At 33.7% G+C, this 26,414-nt stretch overlaps 1 protein-coding gene across 4 annotated transcripts in view; it reads right to left on the minus strand.

The window, feature by feature from the left end:
• Wdr62 (WD repeat domain 62) overlaps positions 1-26,414 on the minus strand; it is a 323,903-nt gene that overhangs the window by 84,977 nt on the left and 212,512 nt on the right. For all 4 annotated transcript variants that reach the window (XM_089647948.1, XM_089647947.1, XM_089647946.1 and 1 more), the window contains exon 3: positions 6,719-6,810. In XM_089647948.1, coding sequence (XP_089504074.1) covers positions 6,719-6,810 — 92 coding nt within the window. The remainder of the gene's footprint in view (positions 1-6,718; positions 6,811-26,414) is intronic.

A 26,414-nucleotide genomic window follows, 5' to 3' on the forward strand; every position in this document is an offset into this window, starting at 1 on the left:
CGTTTCTCGATATGATAGTATAATATGTTTCTAAAACTGATCTATATTATACGATGTGAATATGCTTAAAATAAAGTAAAATAATGCTTATATATGGAATGTAATACGACAATTGGGTTTATTCTCTTTTTCACATCTATTTTTACAAGTTTTCATAGTACAAGTCAACATTTTGCCGTGTTATTTCGTAAAATGAACTGATGATGCCTCGACCATAGTTCGCACAAGAATGATGACGTCACGTTTTCAAATTTCACTTGAGGCCATACGCCAGCCCAGCCGGTTCCAATGGAACCGGTATGGGGAGTGGGGATAATACGCTTTTAATCACTTAGGGCAGGTCTACTAATATTCATATGTCTATGGTTTTTATTTATTTTCTAAATAATTTTATAAGAAAGCAAAAAAGTTAATCAAGTGAAACTGTCACAGATAATCTTAGCTATAATACTGTATTTTTTAAATGTTGTTTCCTTTATACGTTCATACATTTCTATCGAAAAAAAATATATTTAAGTAGATTGCATTTATATTTTTAATGAGTAATTTGTTTTTTATTTGTATTCTACTCAAGCAAAGCGATAGGAAAACTTAAAATTTATCTAAAGCATATTTTTTGGTATTCATAATGTGCACCAATTCGTTATAAAGATTAATAAAAATAGTGATTTGGCATTAAGCTTCGCCTTAAGGCGATGCCATACGTAGTAATGCAAAATCATGTGTTTTTGGTTTGAAAATTTGGTCGCCTAGAAATGTTTCAGATGCTTTAATTAAATACTGCGAGTAGAATACATCTTGGCCTTTGAAATAATCGAGTATTTTTTAGATAAGTCTTTTTATAAGCCCAGAAAAAAATAATGTATAAGCCTATGAAAATTGTTTTAAAGTTCAAAATCTCCTATTTACGAACCCATTTTCGGTTATTGGTTTTATTCTTTTTATAAGCCCAGAAAAAAATAATGTATAGGCCTATGAAAACTGCTTTAAAATTCAAAATCTCCTACTTACGAACCCATTTTCGCTTATGATTTTCTTGTATAATGTGGCAAATTAAGTTATTTAGAAAATGTTAGGAAAAAAATTCAAAATTTATCCCTGAACATCCACAAAATAAAATAAAAGGCACTTTTTGGCCATGTTTTTTTCTTGCATAAATCAAAACAGGCGGATGGTGTTAAGCGGGAATTTAAACCTTATCGCCATCTACGTAAGGGTTGTTATTGATAGCGGCTCAATTTAAAATATTACACGACGTAGTGCATCGCCTTAAGACAGTTTTTTTTGTCTGCGTCTTGTTCTATTTCATGCTTCGTTTAGATATATTAGTATTATCATCTTCTTTAATGATATACTACATTGATGAGTATAACCTACAAAATAAGTTATTTTTTTAAGTTGTTCCTGAAGGAGTCATTTACCCTTACCAATGTGTCAAAATATGATCGACGATCAAGCTATCTTTTATGAATTAACCGCTAATGCGCGGGTAGGGCGTCCTCAATACGGGAAAAACCACCATCAAAGCGAACGATGAAAACGTAAAAGGGAAGCGATTTTTCTCCTGTGATCGCATCGACGATATAAATTAATATAACGACGGGTTGTCGTAAAAGGAATACACTCCCGGTGTTAGGAGTGACGTGGGACGTCCATTAGGTTTTTAAAGGTAGGTAGGTACTAGGGGAAATATGGCGTTCGTAGTGGATTAAAATATAGGGTTTTCCAATAAGAGGTGTTATTTTGAATAGCCCGCTATTTCGGTAGATGTTACTTTTGAAGCTGTCATTTTTTGACATTTGACAAGTAGAAACTACGCCATTAATAAAAATAGAACGATACACGCTTCAACAACGCATTGAAATTATTAAAATTTACTTGAGTGAATCAAATGCAAATCATCTTGAGTGATGAGGCCTATTTCCACCTCGGTGGCTTCGTCAACGAGCAAAATTGTCGCATCTGGGGCTCGGAAAACCCAAGAGTTATTGTTGAAATGCCCCTCTATCTTCAACGTGTGACTGTTTGGTACGGTTTATGGTCCGGCGGAGTCATTGGACCTTACTTTTTTCGAAAATGAGGCTGGAGCAACAGTTACAGTGAATGGATCGCTATTGAGAGATGATTCATGATTTTTTATGGCCGGAATTGGATGGTATTGATCTGGACAACGTTTCACTTTCAACAAGACGGCGCTACGTGCCACACAAGCAACGAAACCATTGATCTTTTACGGAAATAATATCAAAATAACACCTCTTATTGGAAAACCCTGTATTACATTTTCAAAGAAAGCAAACACTCTGCGGCTTGACATTATAATTAAATATGTCTATTTTATTTGACTGACCGTAGCGAAGTTCTGTTTTAATTCGATCATATGAATTTTCATCTGTTTGTTTGATTGTTACGTTCCGGTTTCGGTTTAAGATGGTGGCCTTTTTCACGGTTCAAAAAAAAATTATTATTTCAAATGTGAAATCGTCGTGTTTATTAATTAAGTAGGTAGGTACCTACTAAAAAAGTTTGGTTTTGATTTAAAATAAGTGACAATAGATAACTTTTTTGGACGCGAGGTCTAGTACTGTTCATAGAATTACTAGTTAGGTATATTATTGTCTTCAAGAAGGTTGGGTCTAACCGAAACTAGTTGGTACATAATATTTATGCACGTACTTACTAACAAAATGGTTTAAAACAAAATATCGTCTTGTTGTGATTAATTTTTGAGTCATTATGCCGTGTTGGCCTTTCTCCTTCTTTAGCCAACATTTCGGACGGCGTTACAGTATGCATCTTCAGGGCAGGTCGTGAGACTGAAGAGAGCGGGGAATAAAAGGGTTGGGTTGGGTTAGCTTAGGTTAGGATCTTTAAATCTAGTCACCAAACACGGATAAAGCCATTTCAAGTAACTTTTCGATGCGAAATGGTTATCATTCACCAGGGAGATACTGAGAGTATCTAACACTCTGGAAAATTAATGTCAGATTTCTACTTAAGGCCCCGTAGTAAGCGTTCAGAGATGGTTTGAAAGGGAGATATGTAAATACGAATGTTAGAGGGAGCGCACTAATAAAAAAACAATGAAGCGAAAATGGTGAAAATATTTAATAAAACACTACTCGTTTGAAATAGAGCAAACATCCTTCTACAAATTCTTTAGTAGCATTTAATGATACACTGTGATTTTTTCATGCCTATAACATATTAAATAACAGAACAAAACGTGTTTTTAATGATTTACATTGCGATTTTTTTCTATCGAATAACAAATGTGTAGATATTATCTTAAAAAAATAACATATATGTTTTTTAGAACTTAGAAACTTAAAAAGTTTAAGAGAAACTTGTTATAAATCGGTAGAAATTGGGAATACGGGGGCTTAATTTAATAACTACACCTGTTTTCTGACGGTATGTACTCGTACATATGAAACTTTAAAATAATCCAACAATATATTTTTATCATAACTCTGTTAATAACTTTTATTTGCCTGTAAACTAAATAAACATCTCTGTATTCAGTGGCACTTTTCCCGCATAAATAAAAACAAAATTATTTTTTAAATACACTATCCATAGTACAGAAGTGAAGGTAAATTAAATGGGGTGGTTTAACTACAGGGGTGCAGTCCTTCGGGGTGCGGCAGGACTTTGAACTCAGTACTCGCCTAACTAGCTGTCTAAAATCAACCCCCTGTAAAAAAATAGACTATCCACCGATGCAATAAGAGGGATAGGTAAAAATAGGTTATTCACTTATGTATGAGTCACGATATGAACAAGGAGGGTAGGATTTTATATCAGACTGAAATGAAAAATGCTGCTCCTGATTACTATCGATAAAAGTACGATGGCAAGGTAGACGCAAGGGTCAACGATTTGTTTAGGGGTGGTAAAGCTAGCCTGTACTTTAAATATGGGAAGACATATTTTTTTTAAACACTGAAAAAATAATATTATTTATTTATAAGTACATGTTACATGATTAATAGAGCACCATACCAGGCAGCTGCCTGTTTCATGGTGACCAATGGAGGAACAGTTAGTTTGAATTTAAGTCTAGTATAAACATATTTTGGTAGACTATAATTTTTTTTTTTGAAAATTGGTACACAATGTTTTCAATAACTCACACAAAATTGCCAAAGTTTTCTAAAAAATAAACACAAATATATAAAGTGCGTACACATACACGCGCACATAAATACATACATACATATATGCATATACATATAGATACATACATACACACGCATACATATACTTACATACATGTATCTTCTTCCTCACACATGTAAACAATATATACACCTCTATCTGAGTATGAGAAGCAGGTTACCGACACTATCACACTCACTCATCAAGAAGTCCTCAAGCGCCTTCCTGAAACTGTCATATTTGGCAATTGACTTTATTTCTATTGGTAAATAAATTATTGAAGATTTTAGGAGCAAGAAAATTAAAGTGTGACTGTGCCATTGAGGTTCTTGTTGCTGGAATAATATAGTTGGATTGGTTGGAATATCTTGAGTTATAGGTTGATTCAAAAATATTTTTTTTCGTATGTTTGAATTTGTAGTAGGAGGATATGTGTTTGATGTATAGGGTTTTCATATCGATTACTTTGAAGTCCTTAAATAAGTCCTTCGTGGGGTGAATGCAGTGTACTTTGCAGATTTTCCACATAATCAATTTCCATAGTATATTCATGGAGAAAAATGACTATTGCTAATTTATAAAGAATATCTTCAAATTATTGGTAATCTGGTAAAAAACGTGTTTGCAGGCCTTACGAATGAATTAACAGGTTTTATGATAAACTTTTAGTAAATTACGAATTATTATCATTATGTCGGAACACGTGTTCATGAAAATTTGAAAATTTTTGCAAGGCAAAACAAGGCGATTTGTGTAAGGCCGGGAGGTCAAGAAGATCGAATTGATATCATTTTTTATATGTATTTTTAATTGTCAATTTATTTATTTTTTATTTCGACATTAACAGTACGTATACACACTTAAAATGTCTTGGTAATTTCGTCCGAAGAGAAAATAATTGTGCTTAATCCTTAGTAATGATGTAGGTATGAGTGATAATAACAAAAAATACTAAACAGGAGGAAGAAAGTGTGTGGAGAGATGAAGAGAAAAAAATTAAGTACCCGAAAGCTCACGAATTGTAATCGACTATTAATAAAAGTTTAATGAAAAATGAAGTGCAAATACTTAACGGTTTGGGTGCCAATCGTCGATTTTCGTCGATTCGTGTTTTAGCGAAGATTGCCGATCGTCGATTTCCGTCGATTGCGTCAGTCGTGTTCTGATTCGCGCGTACGTCTGTACGTAAAATTCTCATTTTTCCGAAACGCCTGGACTTCGGGATCCTCCTCCGCGTGATTCTAAACCAATATTCTTTAATAAAACACCGAAAAATTCATCGAAATCCTTGAAAATTCAAAGAATTTATGGGGTTTTAAAAAAATATATAGTTTCATAAAAAATAATGTTTTTTTGGTGGCATTTTACAAGCAACTGTATGAATTTTTTTGGCACTCAAACGGTTAAAAAAGAATTTATCACGGCCAGAGACTATGTTCACACCGGTTGGGGAATATTGTGTGGTTGAAGGGATTGGGGAAGGTAAGGAGATGGAAAGAACAAATTTGGGAAGTATCTACCTCTAGCTATTTAGATCTGGTCACAAAATACGGCTAAACCATTTCAAGCAAGGTTTAAATTCTGAATGGTTGTCTTTCACCGGGACGTTACTGCCAGTGTAGTGCGATCAAGAAAATATGCCATATCAAGTCAACCAAAACCACTCTTGGTCTGAACATATTTGTACTGTAAGTAATCAAAACTATTCTGTACCTACTCGAATGGTGCTTAAAAGCGGTTATCGAAATGGATTGTTTAACCCTTAAATGCATGATTTATTAATTTTTCTGGAAAAAATATATTTTGTAGATATTTGCATGCATATGCAAGGAAATATAAAGATTTTTTTTTTTGTAATTTTTAATGATATTTGATAAAAAAAAAATGTTGCAGATTTACAACACCATGTATTTAATAAAAAATAATATAAACAATTTACGTATGAAAAAAAAATAAAAAACCTAAAAAAATTTCTCAAAACTAATAAGTGTACCGGAAAATACGAGTTATTACATATAAGTATTGTATTATTGTATCTACTTACCTAAGAAAATCAAAATAATAACAGCAAAACCAAACTGTAATTCTAACCTCCAACCAATTTTCGAGAATCTTCAGTTTGTTAAAGAAAAAGTGACATTTGACATTCGCGAAAGAAAAAAAGGTGATGCCACTCGATAAAATATATTACCGTGAACATAAAAATTCTAAAACGGCATGCATTAAGTATACACCAAAGAGTTAAAGGTGGTTTGAACGGTATGTTGCAGTTTTGCAACAGTATGCATTTAAGGGTTAAGTCTCTCCGCACAGAGGGAGAATGTCGAAAATTCGAAGGTGTTGCAACTAACTAAGCCTAATAAAATGGTGTTCAATTTTATTCCAATATGTTAAGTTTTTTTTAAACTCTTTCGGCCACATTGTTAAGAAATTACATTACATCGACCCCGTATCTCTTTCCAGTGCTAAGATAAAGGGTAATAACGAAACCTATATATATAAAAACATCCAAATGTATAAAAGATTAGGTATATATAGTAAATGGTGTATTACTCACCCAGCCGGGTAGGCCACAATGTCCGAGTTGGGGTCCGAGCAGAGCGCCGCATTGCTGGTAACGGTGAGGCCGAGGACAGTCTCTAGCTTGATCTGTAACAAATGACAAACACCACTGTTAGTAAGTACAATCTTCCTCCCCCTCCCCACTTCTTTCAGCCACACAACATTTCCCAACCCCGTGATTACATCTTCCATCTGCGGGCAGTAATTTCATCTCACCGGGAATCACATAAAATATAAAGCGATAACACGATATGCGAACAATTAAATTATGTTAGAAGAAGTCGGGACACCCGAGGAAGACACGGCACGATCGAGTGATTCAAACACAAAAGAGAATGAAGCGAGGAGTGTGTGCCGAGGCATAGTTGTGTGGCGGTTCATTCCCTCTGCCTATCTAAGGGCCCGTTAACACTTCCGTTTTCAAATCGGAGGCGGGTCCCGTTTTAAAATCGGATGGTTTACGGCCCTGTTCACACTTCCGTTTTAAAAACGGATCCGTTTTAAAACCGGATCATACTCTACGAAAACAAATAATTGTCGATTCAACCGAAACATTTTATTTGCTAATTCTTCAGTAATGGTGCGCAATGGACGACGATGAAGCTCTTGTTGTCATGTGGTACTTATTAAAAAGAAGAAAAAAAAAAGGGAAAAGAAAATTTTGGGTGCACCCAATTATAGCTGAAAGATTTTCTGTAGGAATTTTCCAAGTGTTAATTGAGAAGTGATGAACTAGAGTTCTTTAATTATTTTAGAATAATAATGATTGGATTATTTATATAGCGCCGTTTTCACCGTGAGAAAATCACCTCGAGGGCGCTTAATGGCTGAAGAGAATGTCTATCACTTCCTTTAACCATCTACTGGAATGAGTTTCAGAGAGCTTAACATATCAAAATACAAAATTGAGAGAGTGCATTTGTCCTGAAGAAAAGCTATCGATATTTTAAAGTAAAAAAACAATAACAACTCAAATACTTTTTATTATGTGTTTATTAAACTAATACGCTCTTCCGTGCATAGTGCATCTCATTAAAGCTTTAAAATTTAAAAAAAGTAAGCTTTGATAAATTTTGATGTACAAAAGTTGGGTACACCAAGTGTATTGTTTTTATTCAGTTAAAAATAAAATATTACTATACTCTTTCTTCGATCAGTGGTATTAAATTATCGGGATTTATTTCCTTATCCATTATTGTAGTTTTGATTTATTTACATAACCAAATACAAGCACGCAGCGTCCCTGCTTCCTTGCGACTGGGAGCGGGCGGGGAGGGGTCGGGGTGTGGCGGGGACTCTGCCGGAACGACTGGACGACAAGTGTGAACAGCTCCATACAACACTATGAGCGAGCGTGTTCCGACACGATTTGAAAACGGACGCGCTGCGCTGGCGATCCATCCGACAAAAAATGTCGGATCCGTTTTCAAATCGTGTCGGACAAGTGTGAACATAGGAAAACCTTCAATTTATCTAAAGCATATTTTTTTGTATTCATAATGTACACCAATTCGTTATAAAGATTAATCAAAATAGTACTACTCGCAGTAAATTACAGCATATAAAATATTTTCAAGCGATCAATTATTCAAACCAAAAACACATGATTTTGCATTACTTCTTAGTGGAATAAAATAAAGTAATAAAACGTCATTGCTTAAAAGTTGCGACCAACAATAAACATATTTATTTACATTTACTGTACAGTTTTTACTACGATAAATATTAATATTTATTTTTCATTTGGTCTATTCATTTACATTTGGAAACCTCCATAACGCAATAAATCACAAAGAAAATAGAATAATAAATCAAGTAATAAAACCCGTGTATTTGGTTATTTACGTACAATAATTTCTAATTATTAAATTAGCGTTGAAGGCAATTATTATTCTATTAAAAATATGTACCCAAACGTGTTAGCGTTGAATTTATTATTCTTCCCGTTATAATTAATAATAATGGTTAAAAATTGTAATAAATTTGCATGATATTTGATAAAGAAAAGATCTAGGTATGCTAATAAATATTTTAAAATTCGTCTAAATTAGATGGGCAACATGGATTTACATACGGTAACGGTAGCAGTATATATATATTTTTTTTTGTACGAAATTTTGGTAATTTATTAATAATAATAGTATAAAATAAAGTCGCTATCCGCGTCTGTCTGTTTGTTCGCTTAGTAACTAAGTTATCTAAACCGCTTACAGTACTATTCAACCGCCTCTTGTTCCTTGGATATTTTCCAAGCCGCTGGAAATCGAGCTTCATTACACCTATCCTCAAAAAAGGAGACGACACTGACATAACCAATTATCGCCCCATTTGTATACAGTCAGTACTTTCTAAACTTTTTGAATCAATGGTCCTTGATGAAATCTATCCCAAATTAATAAAACTAATCGACCAAAAACAACACGGTTTTATCAAAGGTAGATCAACCGCAACTAACGTAACAATATTTCAAAACTTTATATTAGAATCTTTTGCAAAAAATAAACAAGTCGACTGCATATATACAGACTTTTCAAAAGCATTCGACAAAGTATCCCATAAACTACTAACCCGAAAACTATTTGCCCTAGGAGTAAGAGACAACATGCTAAAATGGTTCACTAGCTATTTAACTAATCGTAAACTATTTGTTAAAATAAAATCTTTGCTATCGAAAGCTTTCTGTGCGACCAGTGGCCTACCGCAAGGTAGTCACCTTGGTCCCGTTTTGTTTCTCATTTTCATTAACGATATAACAAATTGCTTCGACGATGTCGAGGTATTGCTCTTTGCTGATGACATCAAGCTATACAAAAAAATAACTGATGTAAATCATTGCCAAATACTACAATCAAATATTGATAAGTTTAAAGATTGGTGCGTACAAAATAATCTGTTTTTAAATGTAGACAAATGCAAAACCCTGACTTTCTGCAGAAATAAAAATCCTGTTTTATTTGAATATTCCATTAACAATACAGCTTTAGAAAGAGTCACGGAAATGAGAGATCTCGGAATTATTTTGGATGAAAAACTAAGTTTCGCCAATCATATCCACCAAATTGTAAACAAAGGCATGAAAACACTAGGCTTCGTATTAAGAACAACTAAAAACTTTAACTCCATACAAGCCATTAAACTGTTATACATATCTCTAGTTAGAAGCATAATTGAATACAACTCAGTAGTTTGGTCTCCCTCTTACAAAATTCACATTAATAACATTGAGCGAATACAAAAAAAATTTCTGCGTTTTATAAATTTTAAATTAAATATCCCACTAGAAGACTTACAATATCATTTCTTATTAAACACTCTAAAAATACACACACTGGAAGACAGGCGTAAAATAAACGATTTAACTTTTTTATTCAAGATTCTAAACTCTAAATTCGACTGTTGCAAACTTCTGCAACTCATAAACTTACGAATACCTACAATAACAACACGACAAAATACACTATTCTACTGCAACACACATAAGCGAAATTACATTGCGAACTCCCCAATACAACGGTTTCACACTATGGGAAACCAATACTTAGGTGATGTCGATATATTTAACATTAACTTTGCGAATTTTGTGGATTATGTAAAAGACCTATTTCAATACTATTCCTAAATGGAAGTTATATTTTTGTAAACCAGTCAAATCGCTGTATTTTTTAATTTATGTTCTTGATATTTTTAATTTTGTTTCTCGCATATACTTATGTAATTTTATTTTTATTATTTCTTTCTTTTCTTTCTTATGTTTCAATACTGTCATTAAATTTGTACCACCCACATGTAAAAGCCCTCTGGGCGTTAAATAAATAAATAAATAAAAAAAATAAATAAATAAATAAAAAAGTCTTAAACTAAGGCCTTAGTTCGTCTGTACGTAACGAATATTGATAGGAGTATGCACTATCATTTAGAGAATTTCTTCCGGAAGGTTTACGTATATAATACATGCATATTATACTTTTAGAAAGTAGAAAAACGTCGATGTTTTATAATCAAGTCGTAAAAATATTTTTTCGAGCACTACATTGCTAATGCTGGCTAAACCTTATGAGATACATCAAAATAATGTACTACGAAATTTTACACTTTAAAAAGGCCTACAGAAAAGTATGCAGTCTATCTCCTACATAGGGATAAACCCTGGCAACGCCGGATACACGTCAGCAAGTTAATAATAATGTAATGATCGAGACAAACAAATACAGGGTTTTCCAATAAGAGGTGTTATTTTGATATTAAATCGTAAAAGATCAATGGTTTCGTTGCTTGTGTGGCACGTAGCGCCGTCTTGTTGAAAGTGAAACGTTGTCCAGATCAATACCATCTCATTCCGGCCATAAAAAATCATTAATCATCTCTCGATAGCGCAATCCATTCACCGTAACTGTTGCTTCAGCCTCATTTTCAAAAAAGTAAGGTCCATTGACTCCGCCGGACCATAAACCGCCCAAACAGTCACACGTTGAGGATAGAGAGGCTTTTCAACAATAACTCTTGGATTTTCCGAGCCCCAGATGCGACAATTTTGCTTGTTGACGAAGCCACCGAGGTGGAAATGGGCCTCATCACTCAAGATGATTTGCATTTGATTCACTAAAGTGAATTTTAATAATTTCAATGCGTTGTTGAAGCGTGTATCGTTCCATTTTTATTAATGGCGCAGTTTCTACTTGTCAAATGTCAAAAAATGACAGCTTCAAAAGTAACATTTACCAAAATAGCGGGCTATTCAAAAAACACCTCTTATTGGAAAACCCTGTATTTAAAACCGATTGTTTCAATGAGGTAGGCATGTAGTTATAACGTTTTATGGCTTTTTACCTAATTAAAGTGTATATTTTGTCCGTGGGTGATATATTTTGATAGAATACACGGAAACTCTATTATTTACAATTCCTTGCCTCGCGCAGACAACACAACCAATCTGAGGGCGTGATTATTATTAAAGAAGGGGTAAGAACAAAAATACTTTTGGCTTTCATATTCCTATTGTTCGCCAGCGTATCCCTAAGGATTGATAATAAATAGCTATTCCGGGAAACTAATTATGGTAGATTATTGACCATTTCAATAAATATATAAAACACATTATCTGGTAAGACTGAAAAATTTACATTAACACATTTTGCAAAAAAAAAACAGATAATTTATTACGAAAATAGAATCAGCTGGCGCAAGGCGAAATTTTAGCGTCGGATCGTAAATTAAGAAGTTGATGGACAGCAAAGCCCGTCTTGCGTAATTCATTCCCGGCATGTCTTTTCAAGTATATATCATCATATAGATATTCATCAGTGTAAATTTTAAACATAATATTTTAGAAAAATAATTGACAGTGGAAACGCATTTACTTTATAAATCAATAAACCAAAAGTACAAATGAAGATCAAACATTTAATTTAAGTATTTTTCTGCTTGTCCCATAACTTTTGCCAAGGTCATAATCGAAATAAAATAAGACCCGCGAGTCACCATACATCACTCGTATATAACAATTATCTGCAATAAAAGCAAAATCTTATAGAAACGCCCTCGGAATGGTTTCTGTGGGTATTTTATAACTTTGATTGACTATGTTAGCATAAGCTTCCATGCATTGGAAATTCTCATTACGTATACATTTAACTGATTTACGTAATAAAAATCAAACCTATTCATTAAATTAACGAACTGGCAATTGGATGAATCGTGTTCGAATCACACAGCTGACCTGCTAACTCTATTCTACACGAGTTTTTTTTACTGAATTAAAAGTACATTATTAAGTTTATTACCTTTGCGATGCATTAAATTTTGTTAATACTACGAATCCAATAATTCTTAACATCAGTCCGACAGATTCTCGCTTAAAAGGATAAACGTCTATGACTTCCTGCCTAACTAATCTTCATAAATAGTTGACAAACAGCAACAATAAGAAAAAAACTCTCAAATCGTTAAGAGGAAGCTACAAGCCAAAAATGTGTATATTCTTGGTATACCTTATATTGTAGGTAATAGGCATTAAAATCGCTTGACAAACGGAGTCTAGAAACGTTCGATTTCCAGCACAAAACTGGTTTTTATTTATTTTGTAAATAATTTTATAAGAAAGCATAAAAGTTAGTCAAGTGAAACTGTCACAGAAAACCTAAGCTATAATTCTGTATTTTTGTAAAGTTGTTTTCTTTACGCGTTCATACATTTCTATTGAAAAAATATTTTTTTTAGTAGTTTACATTTATAATGCTTATCGAGTAATTTATTTTTTATTTGTATTCTACTCAAGCGAAACGATAGGAAAATCTTCAATTTATCTAAAGCATATTTTTTTGTATTCATAATGTACACCAAATCGTTATAAAGATTAATCAAAATAATGATTTAGCATTAAGCTTCGCCTTAACAATTGAGATGCTGAAGCCGTTAAGCCTGGTCTGCTGTGATAAAATGTTTTCAAAATACATGCATACACAAATGTTTTTGTTTTTCATGGGCCTCGGAAAGCAAAAACAATGTGCATGCTTACACACATGCGTATGGCCACGCCCCAATTTTTCATGTTTGTGCAAACATTTTGTTCAATGTATGAACAAACAATGAGACCTGGCTGTTGGGATAAGAAATTTTTTTTTAGCAATAACATTTTTCCATTTTTTCTAACAGCTACCTATTTACAAATTTTTTAAATTTGACAAAAAATACTATACCTATTTACTCGAAAACGAAAGAGCGAATCTAAAAATGTATTTCACAAAAACGAGTCCAAATGCGATACAGATTCACCAGTTACCCGCTTGACTACGAGGTTCTAGAGACAGTGTATCTTTTTTCTATTTTCATATACTAATATTATTAATAATAAATATCACAAACGTAAAGCTTTAACAAGTTCATTAGAGACACAGTTTAAGTTTCGACTTGCGGAATTCAAAATACTAAGTTTGTGCGAAAGCACTAAAAAACGATAAAATAAAAAATGGCGCTTTTTAAAAGAAAATATGAAACAGAAAAAAGATACGTTTACGATGATAATATATTACAATTTGAGGGTTTACTCATTAAGTTATCCCAAAATTAGATAAAATTATAATTTAAACGTTTATATGTTGGTTGGGAACTGCCCCGAACGCTAGCTGAGCGGTGTGTGAACGAAGCTAATTGCATGTGACTAATTAAACTTGTATTTTTCGTTCCTCATAATATGAATAAGACTGTAATCTGTACAGTAATGTTAACAATAATTATAAGTACGATTAGGTCTCGCTCTTTGCCCGAGGTAATTGCGGAGCAGGCAATCAAAAATTCATTAGAAAATTATTACAACTTAATAAAACTAATCGAGATGATTTAACGCAGAAGGCTCGACCAGGGCAACTCATTTCCACAAGGCTAGATTATTATTATATCCAGGGGTATTAAAATCGTTTAAAAAAAGATTAGTTAAATACGGATAAAATAAACATTTTCATAATCGAAACAATTTATTCGGACGACCTCTGTGGCTGAGGGGTTAAGCCCCCGCATTCCCAAATCTACATTTTATAAAATATTTCTCTTTACCTCTTTAAGTTTGTAGGTTCCAAAAAACGTTATTTTTAAAGATAATATCAATACATTTGTGAATATGTAATATTATATGAAAAATTCCCTCGATAGAAAAAAATCGCAAAGGAAGCTCCGAAAATTATTAAAAACACGTTTTTTCTGATAATATATGTAATATGTTATAGGTACGAAAAAATTAACAGTGTATCTTTAAATGCAACTAAAACCTTTATCGAGAGATTTTTGCTCTATTTCTCTTTCAAACGTTCGAACCATTCTCGCATAATTATTATTGTTTTTTTTTAAATTAGCGCGCTCCATCTAACATTCGTATTTACATATCTTCCTTTCAAACAATCTTTGAACGCTTACTAGGGGCCCTAAGATCTTTATCTCTGGATATAGTGGTCGCAAGTTCGAAACCCGACGTAAGCAAAAATTGCGTTGTTCTCAGATTATTAAAATAAAATAATATATGATGTAGTAGGTATATTTGTGGTATATTTCAGAGCGGCAATTTGGGGGGCGGTTAAGGGTATCGCCGCCCCGGCAACCTTTTATTGGATAACCAACACCTCTGCCATAGGTCACCCCGACTGGTACGCTACGTTTGGTGACTTCAGCAGGGGTGAAGATTGTCTAGGTCTTGGCGGCGAACGCGTCTGCCCACCTGCTTTGTGGCAGATTTGGAGAGACTAGTACAGGGAGATCTTTTAACTCTCTCGACCCATCGCCTTGGGAGAGATGAATTCAAATGTCCGTCACTTCTGGACACACTGACCCCTAGACTCCTACCCGCCCCTCATACATTTGTTCTTCCCAGAACTTCCTCTCCTTCCTTTCCTTAAATCTTCCTGCTTAAATCTCTTTATCCTTTTTTTTCATTCTATAGTTTTGCTGCACCATCAAGTTCTTGTCATCATATTTAGTTTCTTCTTCAACGTTATATTTACTGTCATCGTCTTCTTGCACTTCATTCTCTGTTTCTTCTTCAGTATCATTTTCTAATTATTCTTTTTTATCATGTTTTTGCTCTTCACTCTTTTCTCCTTGTTTTCTTTAGTTTCGTCTTTACTTACATTTACATCATCTAATTTGCCTTCATTATTTTTTGTAGTGTTGCTGCGTACACTTGTTTTGTTTCTGCATTGTATAAATGTAAGCTAATGTGAATAAAAATTAAATGTGGGTGTGTTAAATGTTTCGTGAAAAAATTCAAATGGGATGGCGATATACGATTTCGGTAAGTGTGAGAGAAACAAAACGCGTGCTAAATGGGCTAGGACCAAAATGTAAAAGGTAAAGTAAGTAAGTGGCGACATTTGTTTCCATTCTAATCTACATGGAAAGCATTTTTACGGTATTTTCTTTATTCGTTGTCCTGGAAAAATACCATCTGTGTTTAGTGACCAAATCTGAATAGCCGGACTCTTACCGGATATAAACTCGGGGTGGTAACTACTAGTAATATTACTGTAATGAATTGATAATAAAACTTTTAAAATATCCTCCACTCCGCATCTCCAAACATGTCTTTAAAGTGGTCGTTAGCCTGGTGGAAGACCACAATTCACAACCTCACCATAGGTAGAGCATTTATTGCATTGTGGCTTTTTTACGGTAAACATGTTAGATTTATTAAGGCGATGCATTACGTCGCGTAATATTTTAAATTGAGCCGCTATCAATAACAACCCTTACGTAGATGGCGATAAGGTTTAAATTCCCGCTTAACACCATCCGCCTGTTTTGATTTATGCAAGAAAAAAACATGGACAAAAAGTGCCTTTTATTTTATTTTGTTGATGTTCAGGCATAAATATATATTTTTTTAGATCATTTTATAAATCACTTAATTTGCCACACTATACAATAAAATCATAACCGAAAATGGGTTCGTAAGTAGGAGATTTTGAACTTTAAAGCAGTTTTCAATGGCCTTATAAATTTTTTTTTCTGGGCTTATAAAAAGGCTTATCTAAAAAATACTCGATTATTTCAAAGGCCAAGATGTATTCTACTCGCAGTATTTAATTAAAGCATCTGAAACATTTCTAGGCGACCAAATTTTCAAACCAAAAACACATGATTTTGCATTACTACGTATGGCATCGCCTTAAAATTGTTTCATGACTCGGTAAAGAAGTTAAATGAGAATGCAAAATGTTAGAATTATTAATAAACAATTTCAACGTAAAGCGGAGAGTGTACGTTTCTGAATGAGGCCGTCGGGAAACGGGTCACATAATCTCATCCCTTCACAATTCTACGACCCGACCCCCGGAGGCATGAACCATATTGCAATACTTCTACTCAGACTTCAATCCGGGATGTGCGAGGAAATGGATAACTGAAGTCGGGTTATGTGACAAAAATAAGATGCCAAAATTCGACATACTGATTTTTATACGTTATTTATCCATGCGGGCTAGAAAATCAAGGACAAAAAATATTGTCAAATTTTTTGTTAGGTTTTTTTCTTTTAGTTATCCAGTAATGTTGGCCTCACTGGGTGGCTTACCCGTGCTGAGGCCTTCATTTATAATATAAAAAATATATTCTACATAATACAAAAAAGATAAAATAATACATTTAAAATATAATGTTGTGTGTTTATGAGTGATGTATGTTTTATATTGGTTTTGTGTGTTACGTGTAGGTTTTTTAATTTTAAGTTATCAAATTTTGGTAATATTGTCTTTTTTGTTCTTTAATCCATTTTGTAATTTTGTGTCTGAATTTATTTTTGCTTTCCTCAATTTTAATTTCAAGTGTACGAATACAACGTGTCTTGTATTTTTAAAAGGTCATTGAAGATATGTCGTAATTTTTCAAGTTAACTAACATACTGTAGGTAAATTTCTTCTTTTGAAAAGCAATGATTCAGAGGCAAATATTTTTTTTATTTATATTATTATCGAATGTTGTCAGCACACGTTGGGCCAACGCGATGGCCCAGCGTGTGCAGGCCCACTTCAAAGGTACTAACATCAAAGGATCTTGGCACCAAGCCGCTAAAAGCGTTCACACGTGGGTTGGCGTCAATGTTTGCCGAATGCGGAGACTGAACGTGTACTAGGGACTTAATAAAATTAAAAACTGAATGCCTCCATTTTACAATACCTCAAATCCTCCATCGCTCAAGTGTTGACGTCAGAGGTGATATTTTACATTAAACGGATAGAGGGGGTTATTCGCTTTAAATTCGTACACGGACTACAAATTGGGTCAGATTTTCTGCAGCCCGGTTTATGTGGGCCAGGGAATGGTGCAGCGATGCACTGTGTGATGGGCTTGAGCGATTCGTGATGCAATCGTCTAATAAATCGATGGATTGATAAGAGGTTTGACAGGGATGGGCCACGGGGCAAGGACCGGGCCATTCAGCGAGGGCGTTCGTATTCGAAGTGTGATACAGTTAAGTAAGCTTAATGCTAAATCACTATTTTGATTAATATTTATAACAAATTGGTGTACATTATGAATACCAAAACATATGCTTTAGATAAATTGAAGGTTTTCCTATCGTTTCGCTTGTAATACAAATAAAAAAATAAATTACTCATAAAAAATATAAAAATAAACTACTAACAAAAATATTTTTTCAATAGAAATGTATGAACGCGTAAAGGGAACAACTTTAAAAAAACAGTATTACCTATAGCTAAGATTATCTGTGACAGTTTCACTTGATTAACTTTTTTGCTTTCTTATAAAATTATTTACAAAACAAATAAAAACCAGTTTTATGCTTGAAATCGAACGTTTCTAGACTCCGTTTGTCAAGCGATTTTAATGCCTATTATCTACAATATATGTTATACCAAGAATATACACATTTTTGGATTGTAGCTTCCTCTTAAATACATATGACCGAAGGAAATAGAGGAAATAGAGCAGCGCCCCGGCAAAGCGAAGGTCTTGGGTTCAAGTTCGACCATACCTTTTTCTTTTTCAAATTGTCTTCAACGATTAAATATTACAATTTGAGATTTTACTCAACAAGTTATTACAATCATAAAAGAAGAACATTTCACATCACGCACCGACAACCGAAACGATTATTTTGAATTATTTTCGTAGGGAGCAATCACTTTTATTTGAATGAGAATACCTCATCAACTGCTCCTAACCGTCTGAAGCCAGTGACAGAATAATACTCCCAATTATCGGGGTATGTTGTGGGACCAGTGGCGGCCGGTGGTCAAAATATATGGGGGTTCACCGGATTACAACATTAAGTCATAAAATAAATTAAATAAAGGTACGTACCTATTTATAAAGAAGTTCTATTCTCTGCTCCTTTTGTTTAGCGAAGACCTCTATCAATGCTTAACACTGATAGTGCGTTCAGTCTGTCCTGGCTCAACGTGTTTAAAAAAGATTTTATTCTTTTTAACGTTGAGAAACATCTTTAGCTTTCAACTGAGGTCATTCCAAAGGTCATGAATGGTGCACAAAAGTTTTAGTAATTTCACAGTCTCGGGAAAGTCTTCTAATAAACAAGTAGGTACTATAAAAAATTTGTAAAATTGATAAAGCGCCGTTAGCTTTTGAAAAATCGTCGCGGGCGTAAATTGCACAGAGTTCACTTTTACTGAACTTTATTTAGGAAGTCATACGTTTTAAACGTCACATTGAAATCATGTTCTGGGAAATTTGACCTGTATCGATTTTTATTAAATAGCTCATTATGGTGTTTAACTTAGGCACGGTAGCCTGAATTCAATTGCATTCTGATGTCAACTTTTCCTAAAACCTTTAAGCTCAAAACTTTTTGTAAATGTAAATGACAAGAATTATGTTTTTAGATTTTTTAAGAAAGGTGAGTTACATCAGTAACACCGCTGATTGTCCAAACTGAATCAACATCGTAAATTAAACACGTAAAACAAAATAAACTATTCAATTGATCACATGCACAGAGCTACGAAGCTTTGTTATACATTGTTTTGTCAAATGATCGCGTAAACTTCTTCGATCCAGATTTTCACTCTTGTTTTATTATCAGTTCAGATTTTAGGTGGACCGGCATTTTTTATTATCACTTTGTTTTCAAAACTCGACCTAGTGTACTTAATGTATTTCACATTCTTAATTTATACTTTGAACAAACACAAAAGTAATCATAAATTAGTATAACCTGCAATTGATATACCTTATTAATAATTGATATACAAGATCGATATAACCTGCAATTAAACTTAAAAACTTTCGCAGAGTAAGATTTTTTTTAATTCAACAGACCGTGCCCGGCAACGGCGAGTACCTACTGACTAAACTGATAATAAGTAATCTGACCATCACTCATCTCTTAATGACAAATTTTATCTTAAATGCTTGTATCGAAGAAGCGAAACATTCCCTGAAAATAGCAGATGGTAAATTAAAACCACGATATCGACAATAACATTAAACATACGCGTTTTAATTTAACTTTCTACTGAATAAACCGTTCCTTCTGATGTGGTGGTAAAACCCCGAACGCCGTCCAAGATATGGTATTATTTGCAAAGAATAGTATGAACTGGTATGTACCCACGCTTTCGACTGTTCCACAGAATATGCGACAAAGCAGTTAAATTTTGGATCGCAATCGAAAACGAACTGCTACGAACATAGGAACAAGTCAAAGTCGGTCTGCAAGTTAAGCGCGCTTAATAAGTAGGTACCTTTTGAATGAGATATTATAACCGAACCGAGTTTCGTATTGTGATTAGTCATGTCGGAAATCTTTTTGGTTGTTCGGCGCTCGGGAGCACATATTAGCTGGCCGCCACTGTGTGGGACTGAAGGTAGTAGGGAAAGGAAGGTTATGAAGTATTGGGCTACTCAGATTTGATCACCATACACGGCCAAATCATTTAAAGCAACGCATCGATTCTGAATGGTAGTCAGTATTTTACCAGGGCATAGCCAGAAATAAAACCATCACTACATGTTGACAATAATAAGGTCTAACTCAATTCATAAGACCGCTAGCCGAGTGTCCTGCCCACCTTCACGTCTATCGATCAACTAGAATATGAATTCTTACGGTTGATATTGATATACATATAGATTTGTAGAAAAACATGACAGTTGTTGTTCTAGTAATGCGTAAAATAAACAATATTTTCAGCAATCGGAAATATGTAATCCCTTCTTCTAAGCTAAACCCGCGCACAGTCGGATTGTATAATTTTCACATTTTCGAAAATATTTCATTCGTAGACAAAATAATACAGCATAATAATATCTGCGATCAGGTCCGCCTACCCAAAATCTTGTAGAAAAATAACAAAGTTGTAAAATTGTATTATGGTCGTTTTACACGATCGTATTTTTCGTTTAGTTTCCATATAGGTCTTCTTTTTATATGGATTCGGGATGAAAAAAATTAAATGATGATGTGTTCTTTTGGTATCGATTTTTGTACATTTTAAGATGTCGGTCATTATTTGATATCTGCCGTCTGTCATTGTTTTACGTAACTATTTTATGTGGAAATGTTACATTGTTTATTTAATTTTATACCAATATATATTCTAAGTATATAAATAAGAGTGTCCATGGCGGGCGGGCGGCGTGGATTTGGTTTTTTTACAAATCTACATTTTTATTCTGATATAGATGAAATTTTGCACACTTGATCTTCAAAACAAAACGAAGGTCCCTGTCTACATCTGATTTTGAAAAGCTCTGTGTAATGCTCGGGTAACGCCGGGGTCTTCGGCTAGTATATATTTTTAGAAAAAAAGAGTGTTTATGGCGGGAGGGCGGTGCGGATTTAATTTTTACAAATCTATGGTTTTATTCTGAAAGTGACAAAATTTTGCACACTTGACCTTCACGTCTGATATCGAATTGTGAAAAAGCCCGGGCAAGATTTTATCAAAAATATTAATAAAAATACTATAACATTACAAGAAGTGTTTATTACTGATGTGAATGTGTGCTACTGTTCGGTATTGTGAATTTCGCGGATATTTTTGATGATTTGTTGAGAGCAACGGCAAAGGCAAACGACAGATGCTTTCACGTGATCTATGGTTTTCTTCAATGTGTTGTCATTTTTTCAAAGATTTAGTACCGTCCCAAAATACCCTTCTCTAATAGCAAAATTATCTTCATGAAATCTTAAGTATGAAAATAAAGATAGCGGAAACTGTAAAGCAAAGACATAGTTTCCATGTGAGAATCGGTATGAAAAAAGCATCGTGTAAAACGTCCATAATGTTTGTTTGTTAGGGCCAACGTAAACACATTTGATTTATTTATCGTTCTGGTGAAGATATCTTGTTTTACTGACAAGTCTTTGTAAAGACTTCACGTTGTGCATTCATTAACATTAATATGAAATTATCTGACGATACACATCTATCTGATATCGCCGTGTGAGGTATTTACTAAGCACATGGAACTTCTTATTTTCTCAATATTAAAAACAATTAAAATAACCATTAATTCGTTGCTATAGAAAAAGATACCAGGGTATATAATACTACGGTCGATAACTTGTCATCGAGAGTTCAGTTTTTTGCGCATATTACAAAGATATTATGTAGCATTTATTATCATAATAATGTATATTACCCACACCAAGCCCATTGCAGCTTTATCGGTAATTCATACCTTACCATTGTGGTAATGCTAATAATGAATTAAATGCCATGAAAATCGCGCTGGGTTTGGCTCCAAAAAAATTCACTCCTTGCCTTTTAACTCTCAGGGTCACAAATCTCAGTTAAATAAACACGCACATATTCACCCCACACTAGAAAAAATAAGAATTCCATTCTACATTCCAATTAATTAATTGATACACATAGTAGAAGGTTTTGGGGCGCTATATAAATAAATAATACATTTCTACAGTGATCTATGTTATTACTTATTACTAACTATTTATGGAGATAATATACAGTACAATACTTACATGGTTGGTGACTTGAGATACAACACTTAATTAAAATTAACTAATTGTTTATTAGCGAAATTTAGATACAGGATTTAGGACATAATTGGAAAATTGGATATAACTGGACTTTCTCTCAGGAATGGTATATTTAATTTAAGGGTATGACAGCTTAAAAAGGTAAGTTTTTAGTTTAGACCTGAATTCTGTTGGACTTGTTATGGATCTTAGTTCCGGAGGGAGTTTATTCCAAGCCTTCGGCCCAGATACTCCGAAAGCGCGATCACCCAACTTAGGACGGGTTGTTTCGGAGAATTTGAACAATTCATCAAATTTCAACATCCACTTTCAAGCTCTGTGAAAGACTTTTTCAAGTTCTGTTTTTAGTTCAGTTCTGTCAAGCAACTAGCCTATAATGATATAATAACAGAACTTTAATAGGACTTTCACAGAACTTGAAAATGAACGTTGAAATTTGATGAATTGTTCAAATTCTCCGAAACAACTCGTCCTTAGTATTTGGCTTGCGCTTAGGTTCCATCAGTCTGCCTACAGCTGGTGATGTTGCTGATCTTCAAACTATTGGTTACCTATGTTGAAACACGTGTTCATGAAAATTCTTCATGATATAATGCAAATGCATGTGCATATTATCAATGTACGTGCATTTGCATAGATTAATTAGAAAAAATAAAATTTGCACATTTATGATACCAAAATTTCCAACTGCAAAATAAAAAAAAGTTAACTTTAAAATTCAGATTTTTTTAAAATTATTTTTATATGAAACGACAAAAAGTGAGGTTATAATAATGTTTGTAATACAATTGTCTATTAAAATGCGTATGTTTTATTATATTTTTTGATGATAAATTTTAGTTACAAAAAAAAAGGTAAACTATTTAAATTTCTCTTTTTATGTTTGCATTAAAGTTTTTAAAATTTCACAAATTTTGCGTTTAATTAATTTTAAAGCGTATTTCGTCACCTTTCAAAAACAGCTTTTAGTTTTCAGATACGTTCAGAAATATTCCATTTATTTGGATTTTAATTGCAAAGCGGAAATACTCCGACCTTCTAACAGAATATGCCAGAGGCCTGAGGGGTTAATATTTTTCACAAAAAACGGAACCATGCAAATTATCCAAATATTATTATTATCATGCCCGAAATTGGGGACGCCATAGTCCCACTGGCTTCGGGCAGTTGGGAACCTTGACTAACATTGAGACTCGAGTGAGTAATTGTAATTATTTCAAAAATCATCAAAACATACAATAGTCTCTGCCACACGTACACTTCGGAGCGGCGTGGAGCGGCGGTACCACGCGCCACTCCAGGCCGCCGCGCAGAAAAGTAAAATCCGAAAGTAAGGCAACGGTTTACAGCGCAGTCCATTTTGAGATTTATGCACTACGGCCTGCCGTCCGAATTATACGTGTGGCAGAGCCTATTATGTATTCATTAGAAAAACTTTAGCTAGAAAAAATGTTACTGTAGCAGCCGGAATTGGAGCTTCTGTTTTGTCGGCCCGAGAATAGACAATACGAATTGAATAAAATGTAGCAACATTAATAAGGTAGCCAATAATGAAAACCAGACTTGATAAATTATTTAAACTAAAATTCATTTAGCCAAGTCGTACTTTGTGAATAATTATATCCACCAGGCTATGTTATGTATCTCGCTATTAATAATCAGCCGTTAAGATACGTTTTCATTGAATACGTCTGATTAATTAGTGGAGAGGTTCATTGCAAATGAAACGCAGTTCCAGTAATGAGCGTTTGTTCAATTAAGAAATGTAAAGGAAAAATAACGCATAGTAAAGGTGAAAAAAACGGAAGAAGAATGTAAATTATTATTGAAAGGTGAATAAAAAATCCTGGCTGTTAAAAGTGAAGAATTAAGAAAATAAATATTACGATCAATTTAAGCCTTTAAAAATTGTAATGTGCAGGTAGACACCTACAAAACAATGTTTTGTTAATTAGTAGATAGGTGCCTACGAACAAATTTGTTAAAACTAGTACGTAGGTAACTACACACAAACAAAAAAAACTGGTAGGTAGGCACCTATTTACACCCCATTTTTTTAAAACTAGTAGGTAAGTACTTACACCTACAAAAAAATTGTAGGTAGGTACATACACCTACAAAACAATAAAAAAAACTAGAAGGTAGGTACTTACAACTACAAAACAATTTTTTTTAATCTAGTAGGTACCTATAAAATATAGTTAAAACGGAGAAAAATGAGTTATCCTAATTTACTAAAAATCTCTTCTTTTTTGGTAATCCGGCTAAAAACTGTAAACCTCGGGCGAGGGGTAAAGCTCTCGACTAACAAGCCTGAGGTCGCGTGTTCAAATCCCGGCGTGCGCAAGTAAATTTAATTTCACAACATACCCCGATTGGCGATGCCATAGTCTCAATGGCTGTTGGATGACGGTTGGGAACAGTTGAGACTCTTGGGCGGTTTCACACACAAAAAAAAATCAAAATTGAGCTCACTTCGGACGCACGGACACGCCCACATCACACTTCTACCGGTTTTCTTTTCCTTATTATCGACTGTTAAAATACAAAGCAACATCAATAATTTGATGGGCCGTTAATATAAAAGACACGAGTGGGAGACAAATCACTTTAGTATCGAAACGTTTATTTTATCACACGGCGATTTGCATTCGTCGGATTTATTGCAAAATCACAGTCGACCAGCGAATTCTGAATAATTTATTGCGCCGCAGGCAAAGTTATAATTACAATCGCTACCCCCGCGAATGTCGACATGAATAACATGGCCCCTGGTAATGCTTTATTGCCAGCCTGATTCTTGATGTATTACAATGTCTGCCAACGTCTTCATTACGATTTTGGTAGCAGAAAAATGTATTAAGTATTATATGTTTTATCTATTTTTGAAAATTGAATGTTGGTCAATTCAAAACAAAATGTAAATTATTATAAAAATGATGAAATTTATGAAGACAGAGTAGACACAAAAATACCATGAAGATAAACAATTTTTAAAAACGTGTGGCTAAGCAAACATGAAGAAGGGAAAATTATAAAAATTATGAAGACATCACAAGTATAACACCAACGTAATCTATATTCCGATTTGGAACAGGAATCCCTAGTGAGGAAGATGTAAATATTTGGTTATAACGATCACGGCAATAGCGAGTTCACGGCTATAGTGAGTAATTAATAATAATAATAATATCTTTATTTAGGAAAGTTTACACATTACAACTATAAATACATATTAGGGTGTACATTGATTTGTAACTTTTATTTTTAAGGTTATAAAATTAACAGAAAAATACAAACATAATATTGTGAAGGTAAAAAGAAAATAAAAGTACAGTTGAGGTTTCTCAAATACCGCCTCACTAGGCTAGCCTGTGTTGAGGCAGAATTATTCGTGTTAGTTCTTAATCCCTTTGAACTTACCTATACTTGTATTAAGATGTATTCGCTCAATAATGTGGTGACTTCAATAACTTAGAATTTGGGTAAATGCACCGGTGAAGGCCCTATTCTTATTTTTGAGACAAGTTTTTACATTATCTTTGAAATTTTAGTTCAGGCTTATCTTCATATAATTGTTGACCGTTATAAAGACGTCGATTCTGTCAACACAATTTCTGAATACATGAATGGGTCGTTGGGTCTAAAAAAACGAGTAGGAATTATTCTCGAAGTATGAAGTAACAAACAAAGAGGCGGCATAGCGTGACGGTTAGTTGCCCGGCGCACAACGGTGGCTGACAGGATTTTCTATCCCGTTAGCGACAGAAACATATTTCTTATAGAACCTGTGTAAAATTGTCAGCTATGTAAAACATTGCTATCCATCAGTCACTATGTAAAATTGTCATAAAATCTGCGAAAGTCATGCGAAATTTGAGATTTGCAAATTTGTTCCCTTTTTACGTCTTCTTTTGTATTACAACTCATCGTCAATTTTGTTTTAAAAACCAGTAAATATGTTTATGAATGTACCTAGTTACTTGTACCTACATCCCTGCACGGGGTAAATTTATGATAGTGATGCACAACTTTTTCAGCAGAGCTTTGTATATTTTGAAGCAGGCCGTAATCTACAAGTGGATTTTTTTTTGTTTTCGTTGAGGGGGAGAATATATTTAAGGTATCTGTTGATTTTTGTTTAATTTCGTGTAATGCAAACAACCAGTTCAATTTAGGATATGCAGCGTAAATTAACCAAAAATCTATAAAAAAATGTTCT

Source organism: Hesperophylax consimilis, chromosome 27 (genome assembly GCF_061612785.1).
Source record: "Hesperophylax consimilis isolate HC1 chromosome 27, BYU_Hcon_1.0, whole genome shotgun sequence".
Taxonomy (NCBI): domain Eukaryota; kingdom Metazoa; phylum Arthropoda; class Insecta; order Trichoptera; family Limnephilidae; genus Hesperophylax; species Hesperophylax consimilis.